This window comes from Amblyomma maculatum, chromosome 4 (assembly GCF_055883805.1).
Source record: "Amblyomma maculatum isolate TAMU_Amacu chromosome 4, ASM5588380v1, whole genome shotgun sequence".
Lineage (NCBI taxonomy): Eukaryota > Metazoa > Arthropoda > Arachnida > Ixodida > Ixodidae > Amblyomma > Amblyomma maculatum.
The window spans coordinates 73616669-73632603 of record NC_139347.1 but is presented as its reverse complement, the minus strand read 5'-3'; the positions used below and the strand labels follow the sequence as shown (position 1 = coordinate 73632603).

The 15935-nt window shown below is 44.7% G+C and overlaps 1 protein-coding gene across 1 annotated transcript in view; it reads left to right on the top strand.

Annotated features, from left to right (window-relative positions):
• Nucleotides 1–2946: 2946 nt before the first annotated feature.
• LOC146191408 (cytochrome P450 3A24-like) overlaps nt 2947–15935 on the top strand; it is a 31922-nt gene continuing 18933 nt past the window's right edge. Inside the window, exons 1-6 of the mRNA XM_084601955.1 lie at nt 2947–3005; nt 4086–4182; nt 7426–7478; nt 8603–8699; nt 10379–10504; nt 13929–14169. Of these exons, the coding sequence (XP_084458081.1) occupies nt 2947–3005; nt 4086–4182; nt 7426–7478; nt 8603–8699; nt 10379–10504; nt 13929–14169 (673 nt within the window). The remainder of the gene's footprint in view (nt 3006–4085; nt 4183–7425; nt 7479–8602; nt 8700–10378; nt 10505–13928; nt 14170–15935) is intronic.

The following is a 15935-nucleotide window of genomic DNA, read 5'->3' as shown; positions in this document are numbered from 1 at the left end:
CTCCACTGGAACATTTATCGGATGGCTTATCATGCTTTTTCAGGCACTAACGTTTTTTGGCATTACAAATGCGTGGGCAAAGCTTTCCCTGCTTTCTGGGTGCCGAGAACAATACACGTATAGCATGCCTGTCAGCTACTTTTTTGAGGTTGTGTGACATTCTTGCGTCTCGCCTTTCTTGTCCTTGTCTTTGTTTGCGCGAAAAAACCTCTACATCAAGATGAACTACCAACTCGCCCAGCAGGAAGTTTAATTAAAAAAAAAATGTCAGTATACGGCAGAGAATAGAAAAAGAACTGAAGTTGGAATTGACGCAACTGAGTGCAGAGCCCTTCTCTTGGTGGCAGGCATAATACAGCGAACTGGCATGTACATACTATATATAGTTCACTACAGGGCAGACTAAATTTTGTAAGTTCTTTTATTTTTTTGTTCATGCGAGTCGTATTCATACCTCTTTTCTTTTTACCCCGCGGTACTTATGCAGAGCGGGGAGTCATCCTGTAACGGTGACCGCAACTGATGCCACACCACATGTGCCGAGGAAACATGCAGTCAGTGACCGGCAACGGAAGCATGCGAATTCATTGCGAAGTGGAACTGTAGGTAGTTTGTCCATACAGTGCATAAATTATAAAGGCTGTCGTCCTGATGCATGCAAGACGGGCGTCTTAATACGGTCTTATAGCAAAGATACATGGGAATCTGAGGAAACCATCATCATGTGCACCAGGACAGATACGTCAGCACACCCCCGATCACGCTCTTGCACCGCCTAATCTGAACTCATAGCTTTCCTCGACAAATGCAATGATTCCGACCATTTTTAATGTTTAGAATAGACGGCCTTAAAGGTCACGGTCACCAGAAAATCCGGTGTCTTGGTGATGGCGTTATGAGCGAAGAATCACAACCATGCGGCTGGCAGGCGGCAGCTGGCAGCTGACATGGCAGAGCACTGACTCAACAAAGCGTTTCCTGACGTTACGATTGACAAGAGCTGCCAACTCGTGCCTCTCATTTAATATGGGAGGCTGATATCAGCGTCAGCCTGCCAAAGATCCTTGCATTAACGTTACTCACTATAAGCCACGCAGGCACATTCATACGGCTTGCTTTAAGCGAGGCTTTATATGTGGGCTGGTGGCATACGATGTCGCGCCATACCCTTCTAGGCGGAGTGTAAGTGTCCCCACATTTTTTCCTCGTCGATATGCATCTCCCATGTAAATAAGCCGTTTTCATTTGCTTGTCAGTGCATGTGGGAAAAAATATTATTGTTTACCCTAGAGAATAGGTGGGATTTATTTATTGTAGTTGACGTCCCAAAGCGACCCGCGCATCGAGGAATACCTTAGTTTAGAAGACATCGGCTAACTGAGATCACCTGATGTAATTTATCACGTGCTGAAGCCGTACAGTGTACGAGTGCTTTACGTTTCACCACTGTCGAAGCGAGGCTGCCGTGACCGGGATTCAACCCGATTCTCCTGAGTCAAAAGGAGAGAGCCATAATCAGAGAGCCATAGTGACAGGGCCCCTAGAGTGGCTCGCTGAACTGGAGGATTGCACACAGCTAATCATTTCTACACAATATGGAGGATTGCACACAGCTAATCATTTCTACATAATCGGCTTCTAGTGCAATATATCTGAATCAGGAGCCACTGTCTCCGAAAGGAAGAAAGAGTACTACCGTAACCTATTAAGCCCGTCACAGCATCACAGCATCCAGTGCTCAGTTAACTCTAGGCTTGTAAAATGTGGCAACGTAATATTACAAGTCGCTCGCGCAGGGCATTCTATTGCTGTAAAGCTCTGCGTTGATTACCCGTTAGCGCGGCTTTGAGAGCCTTACAGATAAGCGTGAGTTTTCCTGTAGAATCAGTGGCCATGTGTCGCTAATTATTAGGGCCAAATTTCAGGAGTTTCCTTAGCTTACTCTCTCCGTACATACATCACCTGAGGAGCCCTCCGTGCTTCCTTAACTCAGCAAAGATTTGAAGCGAGCAATCTATTTTTCGAACCATCCTTAGACGCTCCTTGCGTAAGGAGGCACTTAAGGCGATGAACAGCCTCTTGTAGAAGTCTGGGGTGAAGAAATTCGACAGCATATTCGAATATGATTGGTCTAAGTTAGAAAAGCATGTACACGTCTATCGCTTTGCATTTTTGTTTTCAAGGTACGTTCCTACATGAGCTCATTTTGAGTTATTTACACGTAATATTTTAATATTCTAGATGGTTTGGTAGGAAGACATTGTGTGTCTGGCAACGTGAAGTTGTTTACCATGAAGCAGCAGCGGCAAATGTTTGCTCCGCCCGCTCTGCCACTGCGAAGTCGGCGTCGCTTAAAGCACCAAAGACGCCCTACTGCGCAAGCACAGAGGGAGCAGTTGGCCAGCGAATCCCGCTTTCAGGTCAAGGGGGCGAGGCAAGGAAGCATGAAGGTAGCGTCGCGCCTTCCTAAACAAAAAGATGCTTCAATGGAGACATTAGTAAGCGCTCCTTATATGTAGACGTATTTAAGAACTGGCCGAAGGAAACCGTGTCACTCTTAAGGCGTCCTCTTTGAGTTAAGAAGAGTTTTAAATTTTGCCTTTAGAGTGAAAACGAATCGCTTCGGGTATTTAAATTGGGTCAGCCAGTCAATCGGAATTCCTTCCACTGATGGCTCTTTCACACGCGCAGTGGCCTTCGTGCTAACTGAAGTTGCGCACACTCTATCCTCAACATCCAACGTGTGCTACAAATTGAAGCAAAAAAAAAATAGAATGGTATGAGTGAATGTGTATTACGCCGTTTGAAGGACTCTACTTCTCTTTCCAACCTTTTTTTTCTCTTTTTTCAGCCACAGCACAATTGCGCGGCTGTTCACTTTCTGTCATTCACATTCTACGCCGCACCTGACGTCCACAAGCGCATTGAGCCGTGCGCTTTACGGCGATGTTTGTTCTAGTCGGCGCTCTTGCCGTGATCGCCGTCCTCGCGGCTACGCTGTTGAGGTGAGGTCATAATTTCGTACATCTTACACGAGTCCTTCGCTATGTGCAGTTTGGATCTTGCACTTTAAATAGGTGTTTCTTCCACCGTCTTATAATGCACTAAATTAGTATTCCGCTGAAGCACAACAAATCATGCTAGAAGATTTACGGCATTCCTTGAAATTAATATTGTCGCTTAGTGAATAGCGCGAAATATGTTAGCTAGCCGCTTGCAAATCAGCAAGGATTTCACAAACACTGAAACGAGGTCATCAATGAGACACTGATGTGATGCGCAATCCACGGATATTCGCCGAAGCTCAAACGTTTTGATTTTACCAAAGCAACTCTCTCGTGGTTAGAATATGTTAGCTTAGGTTTATTTTCTACGAAAACGGTATCTCTCCTCTATTCTTTATTGTGAAACAGCGTCTCTGATTTGCTTTTGAGTTCGTTAAATAAGATCTCCGCTCACGTGTTACGGCTACTGTTGCCCGCAGAAAAAAAAATGGCATATGCTTTGCAGACGTTATGGTCTTCGATACTCAGGAGGCCTCCTTTTGAGCAAAACAAATATTTCATCTGTAGTGTATTTATGATCACTCTGGTCTACCAAAGGAAACTAAAGACAACGTCACCTTCGTTTGTTCTAAGTCTTTAAGTACTTTGTCATCTTTCCCTGTCCGAAAAACAGGTTATCATTATTGAAAAATACCATTAAAACTTTTCGTCTCAATGCCGGCTGCACAGTTAAAAACTTCGTGATCGAACTTATTAATCTGAACGTCAGTCCACTCTAGCCTCTTTGATCCGCGCGCTACTCTCAACCGGATTTTAGTCGACTGTGACTGTAAAGTCTGCTTTCCAAGCGCTGCGAAAAGAAAAACGTTCGGTTATATGAATTGGCATCACAGGCATCTACTTGAAGGGTTCGGTGCCACTGCTGTATTGATCAATTACTGCGCAAAACGAGGAACAAACTTCAAACAATTTCAAAGGAAGCAGGCGCCAAAACGTTTCCACCGGTGCTTTGCACTGAGCTTGGCCGCTCGACCAATCGCTCCGACAAACACGATGCTCGTATTTATTCTTCAATTTCAGATGGAGACAGCAGCACTTTCGTTATTTCAAAACACTCGGAATATCCGGTCCCGAACCGAGCCTGCTCTGGGGAAACATCCTCGAGTATCACGAAACGGTAAGGGCACGTGGGAAGGGCAGCGTCGAAATCCTAATCACATCTGGTATGTCGATGGCGATGGCAGCGGTGTTGTTGGACACCTGCTGCTATTGTCACAAAAAATGATTTCATTCGCATCGGATGCATTTCTGTGTACGATTCTCTGTTCCTGCCGCAAAGTTCTCGCTGCTTCTAGCAAGAATGAGGCAAGGTACGCACAATTCCGCGTAAACCACTCAAGTAAATGAATACAGCAGTGAAGAAACGGAGTTAAAGAAGATGATCATGCGAAAGGGTTTATTTCTTACGGCCAATTCAAGAGATAGATTTTGCTCCTTGCTCGATGCAAGTTGGAGTGGTGTCCCGACTGTAGGTTAAAAAGGAACAAAAAAACATCACTGTGACAGAGCAAATGAAACGCACGCGCTCTATAGACCCGTCCAAATTTTTCATATTCATGCAATACTGCGAGTGACATAAACCACCTCCTTCTCTCTAACTTTCGGTTGACTGTAAAGGAGGAGGGAGCCGAACAATAGTTTTGTGAAGAATTATTTTACCAGATAAATGAACAGGCGTTTAGCGGGATAATTCCAGCACGTTAATTATATCTACTTGTGAAAGTTACATCGGTGCAGGGACAATACGTATAGTGCTAAATCTGATCTGAAAACTTTTCCCACGATCAATAGAAGATAGAAGCATACCTGTAATCTCGCTTCAAATATTCGCAGCTCTGCATCTCGCCGACCATTGCTGCTTGATCAGTGCACTTACTAATCGACGCGGTTGTTCTTGTTGTTTTTTTGCGACGTTTATTGCCAAGGGGCATACAAGGGTGTTATGAAGGATGAAAGGTATACGGTCAAATAAATGAAAAAAGGTTGGCTTACGTAATGAAGTCTAGAATTGAACGGTGATGCGGTCCCAGCGTCCAAGCGGCATATGACGACAGATTATGTGGGGAGAGGCCAGCTGCCACAAGGGGCCGCATCCGTTTCGGCTTCAGCGCTGGACATTCCCACATCAGGTGGGGGATATCGGCTTATGTATATCGGGACTTGAATACGGGGCAACCAGGGTGAGGATACAAAACTCGAAATTGAGGCCACTTTCGAGTCACTGCAGGTGATATGGCCACCCCAACTCGAATCCTCCGAAGTGCCACCTCTTCTGCTAGGGTTCGATCGCGGAGGAGGCTTACCATACACGGAGGTATGAGAGCACGTGTATGGCGTCGGAGGTGCTCCTTTCTTGTTAAAAAGAGGTTAGCATAATCCAATTTTAGAAGGTTTTTTGGGTGAAAAAGTGGGTCGCAGAGTCCGCATGGATGTGAGAACTTATTATATCACGCGGGATCCATTCAATCCGAACTGGCTGGGGTATGCGTGCCGCTAGAATGTAAATGTCTGGGCAGACTTGTGTGCTGCTACTGACGCGTCTAAGCAGCTTTGTCACCTGGAGGGCATCAGTGCGTATAACAATACGGGCAGTGGGAACCATGTGAATGGCGGCCACAGAGCGAAGCGCCTCTTGAACAGCAAGCAGCTCCGCATAAAAAGAAGATGGAGGTTCCGCTAAAACAACAGTTGATGTCTTGTTCAAGGCAGACTTGCAAATGGCAGTAAACTGCAGTTGTCACGTCGCAGGCCTGGATGCTCGCATCTACATAAATTATAATGGATCCTTGTGGCAAGCGGGTGCCTTGTTCCATAATTCGGTCGCGAAGTGACGGTGCCGATCCCTGTGTTCTTGGTCGTCGTAACTCCGATGGTTTGTTATCCCTAAGCTGTACAAAACGCCAAGAAGGAAGAACTCGCCGTGGTTGTGGTAGAATTGAATGCGGTGAAGCATAAGCCTTGAAAGTGCACTTTGCGTGAGAGAGGGTGGCCTTAAGCCTACCTGCGAGCATCACCTCGTTGCTGCACCAGTTCATCTATTGTGTTCCGCTGTGCGTTGTTTTGAAACGGCACGATTGACGTGATGCGATGAAGGCAGATGATGACATCATTACCTCTCTATTTATAGCTTCAATGCCCTTGTCAAATGCTGAAATTGGGCTTGATAAACAAGGCGCGGTTGTACAACTGCCCGCATCAACTGTCGTCCAACATCTGAGCGGGCGCTGCCCATTTTTGGAGAAATGCATTTGATGAGATCCAGAGTCCGTAACCACTGGTTTGTAGCGTGAGACAGGCACGAAGTTTCAGTTCCTGACTCATGAACTGTTAAACCCAATATTTTTACTTTTGTACTTTCCTCAACTGGGGTTCCGGACAGATGTAGACGAATAATGGGTTACAGCTAGTTGACGGCACCCCCAGCGGTTGGAAACAGGCACGAACTAGTTTTACTGGCGGAAAGTTCAAGCCCAATGAAAGACGCATATGCAGACGTAATATATACAACTAATTGCAGGGCAGCGAATTGAGTCAATATAGGTCGTTGTATGCGCTCCACACCGTATTGTCATCATCGTATATTAAGAATTTAAAATAAGGACCTTCGTGTAACCGCCATGCGAGGGAGATAAATTCAACGTTAAATAATGTTGTCGAAAAACGCTGATCCCTCGGGTACTCCGCGAAAAGGGACGAACGATCCTATGACATCGCCACTGAGGCGTATTGCAAACTTTCTAACTTCAAGGAAAGATTTTACAAAATTGTGCACTCTAAGTAGTAAATGGAGCATGTCAATTGAATCCAGAATGGCAGCATGCCTATAGATGGTCGAAAGCCAATTTAGGCTGGATGGTAGAAACCTTAAGGTTCAAGCCACCACGAGATTGGCGTGGCGAACATTTTTTCAGCAAGCTTGCAAATTGTCGTTAAGGATATAGGTCCAACGTTGCTAAGGTATGTTGCCGTTTTCCCCGGCTTTGCAATAGGGAACACAATAGCCGATTCTCAGCTCTCAAGTAGATCGCCGTCTAGCCATTTTGATCTCGTTCTTAAAATAAAGTTACGTGATAGAGAGAATTCTGAATACTAGAGGAAGATGATTTCACACGAGAACAGGAATCCACACATCGCAACGTGGCTTGGGACTACAGCGTTTTCTGAATGGGCGTTAGCGCGCATGCGGGAACATCTGAAATGATGCTCGTATCTCGAACGTGCGCTCTCATGCTGCCTGCAATTTGGTTGTTCGCAGTTTCGACTTCTAGTTATTTGGTGTTCATACAAGAGTGACACATAGAATTACAGATATTGCAGGTGTATTGTGCCGCGCAAATACCACTTGCACAATTCTTCACAGGATCACATCAAGGTTATTGACAGATGGTTTGAAAAGTACGGCGACACATTTGGGTAAGTTGTACCCCAAATCATTCATTCTTAGAACTCTTCCCTGTTCGCTTGTGAACGGAACAAGTACACCACATTTGTTGCTTCGTACGCGCGCTAGTAAATCATTAAGCGTTTTGTAGCTCTAACCCACTGACCTCTTTTACGTATTCCTGCTCGTTACAGAAACAATCACAACATTTATTGCATGTAGAGTATTTCACAATTTTCTTGAAAATGTCATCATCATCAGCAGCCGGGCTATATCAACTTCAGAGTGGAGGCCTCTCCCATATGCATCGAATTAACCCGGACCTGTACATCTGCATCCACGTGACCCCTACGAACTTCTTACTCTCATCCACCGGCCTAATTTTCTGCCGCCCCCTGCTACGCTTTCCTTCCGTTGGATCCAATTTGTTACTCTTAGCGATCCTCAGTAACCCTTCTTTCGCATTACATTTAAATCCGATGCCCATTTCTTATTCTCGACTTCAACTACTATGTCATTAACTTGAGTTTGTTCTCTGACCCACTCGGCAAACTTTCTATTCATTTACGTTAAACCTACCATTTTCCGTTCCATCTCTCTCTCCGTTGTCCTCGACTTAAGTAGAACTATTTTTATTAACCTCCACGTTTCTGCCCCATAAGTAGGTACCGGTAAGATACGAAACTTTCCATTAGAGGGATAACGGTAAGCTGCTAGTCATTATCTGCGAGTTCTTGCCAAATGCACTTCATCCCAGTCTGAATCTACTAGTTTTTCCCTTCTCACAATCCGGATCTGTGGCTACCTGTCCTGAGTAGACATATCATCCTACCACTACCTGTGCCTCGCTACCTATTGTAAACTACTTTGTCTTTCCAAAGCTGCTAAACGTCACCTAAATAAACTACCCAATCAGAGACCTAAGGCAGGAATCACCCTGGACCTAACTGACTTAAATTTACAGGACTATCTTCAATGCTCCGACTTGGCTTGCACCTTCCTTTTCCACTCTCCGAACATCACTTTCAGTCCCACGGGAGCTCAAATGTAGTTCGGCTAAGCAGCTGTGCTGATCGCTTTTGTATTGTCCGTCATCTCCCTAACATTCGTAGCAAGACTGACAGTTTCAGCAAACGCCTTCACGTTGCGTTTTCAGATTCTACGATGGAGACGTGCCCTTTGTTGTAACAAAAGACCTGGACTTCATAGAATTCGTTTTCGTTCGCAACTTCCAAAACTTCACCGATCGTGGCGTAAGTTCTATGTCACCGATTTTTTTTTTTTTTTCGTAAAATAGAATGAGCGATAGAGTACAATTTTCTGCAGTCCTGTGATTAACCCAGTTGCATCCATCTTTGTTTTTTTTTTTTTATTTAACGATCATCATTTCTTATCAGTCTTTTTTTTTTTTCAAGTTGCTTCGACGGTTTATTGGGTTTAAAGCCCCAAAGTGAATCAGACTATGAAAGTGACCGTATAATAGAGGGCTGTGGGTAATTTCGACCACCTGGGTTTCATTAACGCGCACTGTCACCGAGAAGTACACGGAAGCCTTGACTCTGCTAAGTATTATTGGCATTTGCAGCATGTACTCATGTGGGTCATTTCTGATCGCTCCCATAGACTGCGTCAACTGACCATGCACGTTTACGGGTTGGTGTATGCATGCAAAGCCGTTGCGCTCTACGTCGGAGATTACGACGTAGCCGAAAATTCCTCTTTGTTCCTGATGACGTAAAGAAACAATTTACAGCAGCCTGCTGAAAACAAGAATACGTGCGTAGGGATGAGCAGGACGTGGACGCACTATATATAACAGTCTGTTCGTCCTCTCCATGAAGAGTGAGATATATTCGAACTCCTCTCATGTACGGGTGATTTTTTTTTCTTTGCTTTGATTAGCCTCGAATGCCCTCAGCACTGCTTTTTCTTGTTTTGGTATTTTGCACAAGTAACTAACTACTCCTCGAGTCTAAATGCGACATGCGAGGTTTCAAGAGCGTCGTCTCTGAAATTTGCCAATACTGAATTGCCTTGAACTGCATACTTTCTGGGTACTGTCACAACGATTTTTGTAATGTAAAGAATCTAGAACAAAAAAAAAAAAAACACAGGAGAGTAGATGACACTGTGGTTTTAAGGTTTGCTTCATAAGAAGAGCTTTCAAATTTTGTCTTCTCGGCCGAATCAGCTTGTGCGCCAATATTTAAAACCTTGCAAGCGTAATTTACAATACTCAGGGTTGTTCCCTAAGGTTCAAGTGATGTTTTATCCCAGAAGTTTGCATCAAGCAGAATGATGCAATCTACACACACTGAGTATGTAGAATTGAAGCATAGTACTTATAGCAACTCGCCGTGAGGTGCCTAGTGGATTGCGGGAATGTGAATAAAAATGCGGCTGATGCACTCTATTGCTGTGATTAATGCATTCAAATATTTTTGAATACCACCCTGCTCTCACCATGATCCCCTAGTACCATTTCATCATTTTACGCCTACGAAAATTTTGTTTAGTATCTTGTCTATTTTCTGAATCTATAAATACTCAAACTATAACTACGAGACCAAACTGAAACCCTTCCATGTCCTTTGCTGCGGAAGGAAGGCCGGCGGAAATTTACTTCCGCTGTAACGTGACAGTATTCCTCCCCATCTCTGTAAGCTATAGTTTAATATTGTCTAGCTAAATACGTGCAGAAACGTTCTCGGTGTGGCAACAGCGTAAATCTTTGAAGTGCATTTTTATAAAGTGTCAAGCCGATGAACACAGGAAAACAAAACATGACCGATGGCGATGAGAGATGATATTTCATGAATGTCGGCGATCATACCGTGAGCGCTCTTGCCCACGCCACTGCCCGCATGTTTTTCATCGTTCGTAACAATATAAACTACTAGAAAATACGAAGTTACTCTTTTTTCTTTTACAGCTAATGCTAGCTCTGGAGAAGCATCATCCTCTCTTGCGGAATGCGATTGTCTACGCGGACGGCATGCATTGGCGAAACTTGCGCCGGACAATCGCTTCGTGTTTCACTCCCATGAGGCTGAAACAGGTATGCCTTAATCTTTTCATCGCTGCGCACGTGAATTTTCGAAAGCCGGCTTTCGAAAAGCTGGAAGCGATCACGTTAGACAATCGGGAAGGCATTTTAGACCTCACGGTTAGTCGATGTAATGCTAACTGCACTTTGCAAACGCTGATAGTAATGAAAGCAAGCTTTTCCTACCCATGTGAAAGCGTCAGTCAGCACTTGTAGTGCTTTTGTACTCAAACGAACATATGTAAAAAAATAGCGAATGTTTAACCCTACAAAAACCTGGTTAGACGCTCGAGTAGTGAACCCGAGTACCCGTGTCCAAACTTCTCTTGTCTTTTTAGTCAGAGAGTACTCAGGCGGGCTAGCTAAATCACTATCAAAATGACTAAGTCTTACTTTAAGCTTGCGAGGCCTTGAAGTTAATTCAAATCCTACTTTGATCTTGCAAAACCTTGAAGGTAATTCACCGACACCCAGCGAACTTGGGACTTCTGCTCCAATATATTCTTATGTCCACTGATAGGCGTAAGGAGAAAAAGACGAGGTGAAGCCTCGTGAACAAAATACTTTACCCTCTCTCAGAGGATTAAAAAGAGCAAGAGGAGGTGGGACCTCATGAAAGCTCAAATTTATTTTCCGACAACCGGCGAACTCCGGAGTTGCAGCCTGGCGAGGGGCGCTTCCGCTCACAAAAGAGAAAGCGCGTCGAGTTAACGGAACGGCTTAAGTAAGTGACCTGCAACTTATAAGAGCCGATGTTTGGCGATTTGGCGAGTTTAGAACAGACATTTCTTGAAAAGAAGGGGGCGAGCATTGGAAAACCCGCCAGTGTGCAGTTAGGGATCTAAAGTGGACACCTGGGCTGGCAGGTGATCTTCAGATTCAATGCACATGAGAACTAGCGCAAAAGGCTAGGAAAGAGAAACGGACACCAAACTACTCAGGATGATGAAAAGATTGTTCTAGGCGAAGGACTGTTGGAAGTTTTCAAGTCGTGTGCCAATATTCTTAATTTCACCCATGAGTTTACTAAAGATGGTAGTCTACAGTTTCTGGACATTAGGCTTTTTCTGAGTGACGCACGCTTTTGTTATATTTACCAGCCAAGGTCTAAAATAGCAATATTGAATTTTAGTTTGGGCCATTCTATATCAGTAAAAAGATGTATTGTCAAGACATGCCTTCCTGCTGCCCTAGACAAGTCCTGCTCACACAACGTGACTGAAAGTCAGCACCTGCAGGCAGACCGCGTAACGAAGGTGGGTTTCCCCAGGGAGATCGTGACATTCGTTGCTGAAGGCATGTTAAAAAATTTACCAACGTTTACGTTACTTCCTAATGCGCAATTCGAGCGCAGCTCATCAGCTGTTTCAGGTTTTCGATAGATTAAAGCAAATAATTCGAGCAAGACATATATGTACAATTATAGACAATTTTTAGGCAGGTCGCCGTGGCGAACGGCGGCGGCTATGCGTTTCGGCTCGGCCGTGGCCCATAGCACATATCGAGATATGCCGCCACCGATCTGGCGCTCTGATTGCCGCCGCACAGGGGTGGCACTGGAGGAGAAGAAAATAGATTAAGTTATTCGGAGGTCGCAGGAGGCAGCGCGTGGGCCCATAAGAACGTTGCGCGGCGAAGAGATAGCAGCGACTGACTGATGCCGCTGACGCCGCTAGCGAGTCAAATCAACGTGGCTCTGTGTTTCGGCTTGACATTCACGCACGGTGATCCGCTGATGCCGAATCGGCGCTTCGGCAACCGGAGAATGCCGTCGCCGCTACGCAGGAAGTGGAGGAAGGGTAGACACAGCGGCGAACGATGGCGCCAATAGCACGCGCAGCAATCGGAGAACACGCGTGGTCGCCGCCACGCAGGCAAAGAGAAGGGGGGTACACGCAGCGTCGAATGGGGGCGGCAGGAGCGCGTGCTGCCCCGGCTACGGAGCTGATTACGACGGAAAATAGCGACAATGACGCGAAATGCAGGCACGGGCGCCAAAGCACTGCCCTGTAAAAGTATGAAAGCCGGGAAACAGGCAACGGCAACTGAGCTACCAGCTCATAAGCGGGCTAGATGCCTGGCACAGCCATATATTCACCAGCTGACACACCGACTAAAGAAGGTGGCGAAGGCAGGCAATGTCCGAGTTACGGCACCAGATAAACTCGCCAAACTGTGCAGGGCTTTTAATGGTGCCCTAAAAAATAAATGTTGCCCAATAAAACATCAAATGCCTTATGCGGCTTGAACGATCAATGTGGTCTACAGAATTCCCTTGTCATGCGGGAGTTGTTATATCGCCCAAACTGGCCGATGTAATCATGCTCGGCTAAGGGAGCACAGGCTATCAGGACAGGCTATCGGTCGAGGACTATCAGGCTCGGAACACATGGTGGCACTTCGTAAACGTTGTAAGGATAATTGTGCTCCGAATGCAATCAGACACGGGCCATTTTCTCAAGTTCAAACCAGAATGAGCATGAAATACTGGAAGCATTTCTCATTTACATGGAAAGAGAGTGTTACGTAAGCAAGCCATCCTTATCTATGTCATCCAATGAATTACAATTCTTGAATGAACCAGAAGGTGCCGTTGCACATGCGCTTTAGGTTGTGATCTTTTTTACACGGTTTGCCTACATATTGAATGTAGTGTCTAGAATAAAACCAAGTATATATCTAGCGTTCGTGGTATCCGTCGCTCTTTTGTCCTTGTCTTTTGCGCTAGTTAGCATGTGCATTGCAGTTAGGCTGTTGCGCTAGTCACTTCCGAGTGAACTGCGATTCACACGACGGCCTAGATGCGCGTCCGGTTTACACTTCACCGCATAGCAACGGAAGTCGGTGCTCTGCTTTTTGCCTAGGTGTGCAGTGTTTTTGTTCGGACAGTCTCAACATAGCAGCACTGACAAATAACCGGCGTTCAAATACATAAAACCTTCCTTTTCATTATTAATGTTCCGGCCGCCCCTTGTAAGCATGCTCATCTATGGGCACGCAGAACTCATTAAACATGCTCACAGCTGTCCTTGAGTTTAGCTCTGGCCAAATTCAAACCTTTGATAGAACATGGGAAGGAAGATAATTAAGACGGGTCTGACGCCCCTCACTTGCCATTATTTTGTGCTTAGGAAGTGATGTGCTACGAAACTACGACATAACCAGTGGACAATGTAAACTCATCAGTTGAAACCAGGTATAAAATTTCATTTTCTTGTGATAAAGCTTTCTCAGCGTTGTTCTCGATCATGGCTTCACCAGGCATTCATCAAACTTTAGGTTGGTAAACCGTAATCATCATTTTTAACATTAGAACAAGTCTCAATACAGCACTCTTAACATCATTGCGGGTCTTTGTGAATACTTTTACTTCATTCCATCTCCGTAGCGAAGTAAATATATGCTTTTTTCCTAACTGGCTGCTATTTATGGACAGATGATCACAGAAGTGCTAAGAGGCGCCGATATATTCATGGAGAAGGTTGAAAGGCTCGCCGACAGCGGCCAGGAGACGAACGTGTGCTTTCTCTATGAGCGGCTAGCCATGGATTACGTGGGCCGTGCAGCGTTTGGCATCGATTACAGCTTCCAGAAAGAGGGACCCAATAGAGGCATTGCCGCTGCCGGCAAGGCGGTGGTGAACGGAGTAATGAGGGGACCTTTCCATTTGTTGTGCCGTAAGTGAATGGTGTATGCCTAATCTAAGATATGAAAAACATGCACATAAACAGTGGTCTACTTTGAAAAACAAAAATTATTTTTCTAATATATGTGCAAAGTTTTTTGACAATCTGTTCATATATGAATGTTTGTCAGAAGAATGTGATCTGCATGAGTCGTTGCTTACGTCTAGAAAGATAATACGCGCGGTCATAGGTATTTTTGTACCAAATATTAAACTCTGAAAGGTTAAAAAAAGATCACCATCAGTGTTTCATACCAGAAAAGTTTCATACGTTCGGGGTGAGTACGAACTAGAGATAAAAATGACAGAAGACGTATAATAATAATACCAGGAAAGACAATTCGAAGCTGTTTTCGAAATATATATGAGGGTGTGGGTCTGAATCGGTAGAAATCAATTAATTAGCTTACACTGGTCACTTCCTCTTTGATAACGAAATCAAAGCATTATGTCTTAATATTTGTTTAATATCGGCCGCTTTCGATTGATGCGAAAAGAAAGGCGCCCGTGTGCTGTGCGATGTCGATGCACGTTAGAGAGTTCCAGGTGGTTAAAATTTCAGGAGCCTTCCACTATGGCGTCTGTCATAGCCCGAGTCACTTTGCGACGTTAAATTCCATAACCTGAACCCATATCTGACACGAAATTAGTTCTGGTGTACCACTTAGGGGGTTAAATTTAAATTTTACGAAGTGTACTCAGGAGAAAAAAAAAAAAACTACTGGTTCCCAATATGCAATTATTCAAAGTTTAGAGAAGTTCATTATAAGTATTTAGACTAAGCGCTTTCTCCTAATAATTCTTGTAACGAACAGCTAGATGACTTGGTAAGCAGGCCTAGTGTGACACTGAAATCTATAAAATTTAGTATCAGCTGTTCGAATGTCCAATCAAAAAAGCCCGGTGTTTCTGAGCGGCATTAAACCAGTTTTTGAATGTGGCAATGCGGTGTGGTACGCGTGATTTCGTTCTCTCAACGGTAGGGTCTAAGATTCCTCGATGCGCACGCCCCCTCCGCCACGCGCAAGCATCGAGGCTCCCTAGTAAGGTCCTCTGAGCAGCGGCACCGGGCTCCAAATGGCAGGAATATTGTCAAAATGAATAAAAGCGCATTTAAATGCCGCCATTGCCGTCGCTTCTGCGGTGCAACGAATTAATACTACTTATCGAAGCACATCAAAACATCTCTTCTAATCGTCTGAGTGCAACTTTTTTTTTTTATACAATCCAAAACATTCAAATAAATTACAAACATCTTTCCCGGGGTGTGGTCTCATTTAGGTTGCGTTATGTGATGTTTTGATTCTTAATAGTCGCAAGACCAGCCGTGAACAGAGTGAAAAGGTGATGGTTTGGTAACATTTACACTGTGCAATTACTTTCACCGCAATCATTTCCTGCCTTCAGTGAGTGTATGTTACCTTTAGGTTGCGTTCAGCGACACTTCTCAGCAACAATACCGTTTAACTAGCTGAGAGGCAACCAGTGAGAAGAAAGAAGTTGCAGGACCCCACCGTTGAGAGAACAGAATTACGCGTCTGGGAGAGCTCGAACAAGCAATCACATTTTTTTGCTTGAAAGAGCAAGAGATGTCTTTTTTGAGTGACTTTTTGCACATTAGGTGAACCCAGGGGTTGTTTCACGTGATTGTTTTTTGTTATATTTGTTTTTATCTGCATAGGCCTTGGATTAAAGGCTTAGGCATAGTTGTGAGTCAGCGCTTGTACAGTGGCTTCTTTGTATCTTGTCCTGTGTCTT